The 4,840-nt window shown below is 29.8% G+C and overlaps 1 protein-coding gene across 1 annotated transcript; it reads left to right on the forward strand.

The window, feature by feature from the left end:
• Positions 1 to 411: 411 nt before the first annotated feature.
• Positions 412 to 3,736, forward strand: LOC111919622 (cytokinin hydroxylase). The gene is made up of 5 exons (XM_023915187.3): positions 412 to 760; positions 1,181 to 1,407; positions 1,511 to 1,752; positions 1,853 to 2,234; positions 3,085 to 3,736. The coding sequence occupies exons 1-5, from the start codon at positions 466 to 468 to the stop codon at positions 3,505 to 3,507; spliced, it is 1,569 nt and encodes a 522-aa protein (XP_023770955.1). The 5' UTR covers positions 412 to 465; the 3' UTR covers positions 3,508 to 3,736.
• Positions 3,737 to 4,840: the final 1,104 nt, after the last annotated feature.

Raw genomic sequence — 4,840 nt, forward strand, 5'->3', positions numbered from 1 at the left:
TGTTTTGAGTTGCAAAACATAATAACTTACAAAAAAAACTAGGTTTTCAATAAAATGTGGTGCGACAAACACAATGTAATTTAGAATTTTTGAAATTATAAATAAAACAAGAATAAAATTGATTCCAATGACATTTATTAAAGTGGATATGTAAAAACAAAATTTTCCAATTACCATTGAAAAGAAAAAAATAAGTGCCGATTTAGAAACGAATTTAATAGTCAATAAAAGTCAAATCTTGACTTCTTTTGGAATGAATCGAGTATATTTTATTCGTTCTCATGAGTGGTCGTCACTATAAATTGTGTTCCTTGGTTCCAAATATTTATTCTCAAACTTCCTTCTCTCTCTCTCTCTCTCTCTCTCTCTCTCTCTCTCTCTCTCTCTCTCTCTCTCTCTCTCTCTCTCTCTCTCTCTCTCTCTCTCTCTCTCTCTCTCTCTCTCTCCCTCACTTTCTCAAAAAATATGAAATTGATTATGTCAATGGGTGTGGTTTTATGGGCACCTTTACTTGTATTTCTCTATCTCGTCTTGAAGATTGCTTATGAAACTCTTACTTGTTATTTGCTAACACCCATACGCATCAAGAACATCATGGCTCGGCAAGGAGTCCATGGCCCCAAACCCCGGTTCCTGATCGGTAACCTCATAGATGTTGCCTCCCTCGTCTCCAAATCCACCTCTTTTGACATGCCCTCCATTGATCACGACATCGTCCCTCGCCTCTTACCTCATCTCGTCCTCTGGTCCAAAATATACGGTACCTTTTCTCATATATATTGGATTCCACACACCATTAACGAGTTTGAAATCCTTTGATTTGAGTTAAAGACAAACGAAAAGACAAGTTTTTCTTGTCATGTTTTGTTTGTTCTCACACTTGCGTTACGAGTCTATAACCATCTTAAATTCTTGTTCGGAAATGTAAAGACAATATATTCATTTCCTATAACCGATTTCAAATCAACTATGAAGAAATTTTTTAATTCATAACTTGCATGTAATGCAATAAGACCTTTCCAAACACTTGATCTCTATATATCTGGAAACGTACCGAGGTGAAAAGATATTATATTTAATAACATAACGTCTGGGAAAATTATAGTATCTTGTTATGGATTTTAATGTTGTTACTTATATAAATCATAAAGTAATTAATAAAAGGAGTTTCCATTTCCAGGAAAAAGATTCATATATTGGAATGGTACGGAACCGCGGATGTGCTTGACGGAAACTGATCTTATCAAAGAGCTTTTAGTAAAGCACAGCACTAGTTCCGGGAAATCATGGCTTCAACAACAAGGCTGTAAGCATTTTATTGGCCGTGGACTTTTAATGGCCAACGGCGATGATTGGCACCACCAACGTCACATCGTCGCACCCGCATTTATGAGAGATAAACTCAAGGTATATACATACATATTTTCATATATATATCTACGTACCACCTTCTATTATTTTACATTAAAACTTAAACTAAAGTAGACTTATTAAAGACTTTTTTATTTAGAGTTATGCGGGTTACATGGTGGAATGCACTAAGGAGATGATTCGATCAATGGAGAAAGAAGTAGCGATGGGACGTGAGGAGTTTGAGATTGGAGACTACATGGCTCAGCTCACAGCAGATATCATTTCACGAACTGAATTCGATAGTAGCTACGAGAAAGGGAAGCAAATATTTCATTTGTTAACGGTTTTACAACAACTATGTGCTCAAGCTAGTCGTCACTTATGTCTTCCCGGAAGCCGGTATAAATCTTTTTTCCTCAAAAAAAACGATGCAACATGGTTTCCTATGTTTCTTCAAACTTTAAGATTATCTTTTTTTTTTTTTTTTGTGTATATATAGATTTCTTCCGAGCAAATACAATAGGGAGATAAAGTCGTTAAAGATGGAAGTGGAGCGACTATTGATGGAGATAATACAAAGCCGGACGGATTGTGTGGAGATTGGTCGGAGTAGCTCGTATGGGAATGATTTACTTGGGATGTTGCTTAACGAAATGCAGAAGAAAAGAGGGGAGAATGGATTCAGCTTGAATTTGCAGGTGATAATGGATGAATGCAAGACGTTCTTCTTTGCAGGACATGAAACGACTGCACTTTTACTCACATGGACGATCATGTTATTAGCTAGCAATCCATCTTGGCAAGATAAGGTTCGAGAGGAGGTTCGACTTGTGTGCAATGGTGGTTCACCCTCGGTTGAACATCTATCGAAGCTCTCTTTGGTATGTGGTGAATTTAATTTAAGAAGTATTATATCTATAAACAAATCAACAAAACAGTTCATATTGATCAAATTGTAGATTAAAACATATATTTTTGATGGTTTGTTTCCGCGTCCAAAATATTAATAGTTTTCGTGAAGTAAGCATCACTAGCAAATATATTAATCGACTCGTTTCTTATAAATAGGATACATAATTGTAGTTTGACTGGTTAAAACTATTAGTTAACTCGTTCATGTATATATAAAATATTAAAACGTATGGTGATGTGACGTAAAGGGGATGGCTTATATAAAATATACCAAAATAATAATAGTAATAATAACAATGATACTGAAATAGATCTTTTAGTAATTAAATCCAATTTTATTTTTTAGGAAAATAAATTGTGAGTGGAAGTGCCTTGCTTTAAAGTAGGTGAAGTATAAATACTTAAAACAATCCTAAATGATTTTATTTGTTTTAATTAATTTAATATTATTATAAAAAAACAAGTTGACTTTAAATTAATAATTAAATGCGTTGAAATATTTTCACTGAAAACCATTATGATTTAAATAGACTCAAGATTCTCATGCATGGTTGTCTGGTTATAAATGGGTTTCCATTTTCATTATAATTTAAAAAAATAAAATGACATAATTATACTAAACTCTTAATTTTCTTTTGAACGGCAACTAAATTCTAATGGGTATGGTAACCGAACTTAATTCTATTCAAGAAAAAGAAATTTGTTTTTAATTTATTCAAACAAACGCTATTAGATATGAAAACAATAATTTTTGTTTTGTAGTATATATCTAATATCTAAGTTTTGATTAATATAATATTTGTTTTGAAATTGATGCAGTTAAACATGGTAATCAACGAATCTTTGAGATTGTATCCTCCTGCATCCGTGTTACCGAGGATGGCGTTTGAGGATATAAAACTAGGCGACCTCCTCATTCCAAAAGGGTTGTCGATATGGATTCCAGTGCTTGCCATACACCATAGTGAAGATATATGGGGTAAAGATGTAAATGAATTCAACCCTAATCGGTTTGCCTCAAGATCCTTCTCTCAAGCACGACATTTTATGCCGTTTGCTGCTGGCCCACGTAATTGTGTTGGACAATCTTTCGCATTGATGGAAGCTAAGATAATTTTGGCTATGTTAATATCCAAGTTCAAATTTATAATATCGGATAGTTATAGACATGCACCAGTTATAGTGCTAACTATAAAACCTAAATATGGGGTTCAAGTGTGTTTGAAGCCCTTAGAGGAATGAGAGAAGAGACGTTTTAAGTTTGCAAATCGAGAATGATCAATTTTGACTCTTTAGTGTTGGATTTTAAAGATATTTATGCTTTTTTATTTGTCTGTAGTTAAACTTTTTATAAGGGAGTGGAGAAGAAAGAAAAAAGAGAGATAAAGATGGAATGATGGTTGTAATGATCAATTACACAAGATATGTTAATATAATGTGAAAGAAAAAGAGACAAGATTTTGGCTTTTTATGTGGTTGTTGTCATTAGTAGTTTTAAATTTATATAATCCCATAGAAAATATTGGAATTAGGAGTAAGGATATTTTATAAAACTTACCAAATTTCTAGCAATTTTCTTAGAGCATGTTTCTTTGATTCACTAATAGAAAAAAGAATAGGCATAAATTAAAGGAAGATAGCATGTATCTGTGTGTCATAAATACATATGTTTGTTATATATTTGAATTGATTTTTAACACATGACAGATATTTTCTATGTTATGACATTATGGCATATATATATATATATATATATATATATATATATATATATATATATATATATATATATATATATATATATATATATATATATATATATATATATATATATATATATATATATATATATATATATATATATATATATATATATTCACTAATAGAAAAAAGAATAGGCATAAATTAAAGGAAGATAGCATGTATTTGTGTGTCATAAATACATATGTTTGTCATATATTTGAATTGATTTTTCACATGACATTATGGCTTTATATATATATATATATATATATATATATATATATATATATATATATATATATATATATATATATATATATATATATAGAGGTTATTCTATTCAAAATAATTATTCTGTTATTTTATGCATAAATATGTAACATTCATTTTCTAAATTTACCAAAAATTTACTTATTAGGAAACACAAGTTTAATTAATAAAAAGTTTCGAATTTTCAGATATATTTGATTTTCTTAATTTTGAATTTTCATTTTTTTAATTAATTATATTATAATTTTAAGATAATTTTGTTAATGATATTCTATGAGAATGTCAGAATATCTATTCTGTCAAAATAAATGTTTTGAATGAATGCATATTTTGAAGACAAACAATAGTTTTAAACCATCAGTTTAAAAATAACTTTAAAAATTTCTTGAAAAATAACAACTTCTTGAACCATCAATTCAAGATTAAAAACAAACATTACATTAATTCTTATAGAATATGAGTAATAATTGCTAAGAATTACATTTATTGTTCAAGAATAAAAATAAAAAACTTTCAAATTGGGAAAAAAAACATCAAAATCTAACAACGACTAATATATTCT

This window comes from Lactuca sativa, chromosome 3, assembly GCF_002870075.4.
Source record: "Lactuca sativa cultivar Salinas chromosome 3, Lsat_Salinas_v11, whole genome shotgun sequence".
In the NCBI taxonomy this organism is placed as follows: Eukaryota; Viridiplantae; Streptophyta; class Magnoliopsida; order Asterales; family Asteraceae; genus Lactuca; species Lactuca sativa.

Excerpts from the sequence above, each read along its gene's own strand:
- LOC111919622 (XM_023915187.3), top strand. The coding sequence starts at position 466 with ATGAAATTGATTATGTCAATGGGTGTGGTTTTATGGGCACCTTTACTT. Across the intron at positions 1,408-1,510 it reads TTATGAGAGATAAACTCAAG|AGTTATGCGGGTTACATGGT; the intron begins GTATATACATAC and ends TTTTTTATTTAG. Across the intron at positions 1,753-1,852 it reads TTATGTCTTCCCGGAAGCCG|ATTTCTTCCGAGCAAATACA; the intron begins GTATAAATCTTT and ends GTGTATATATAG.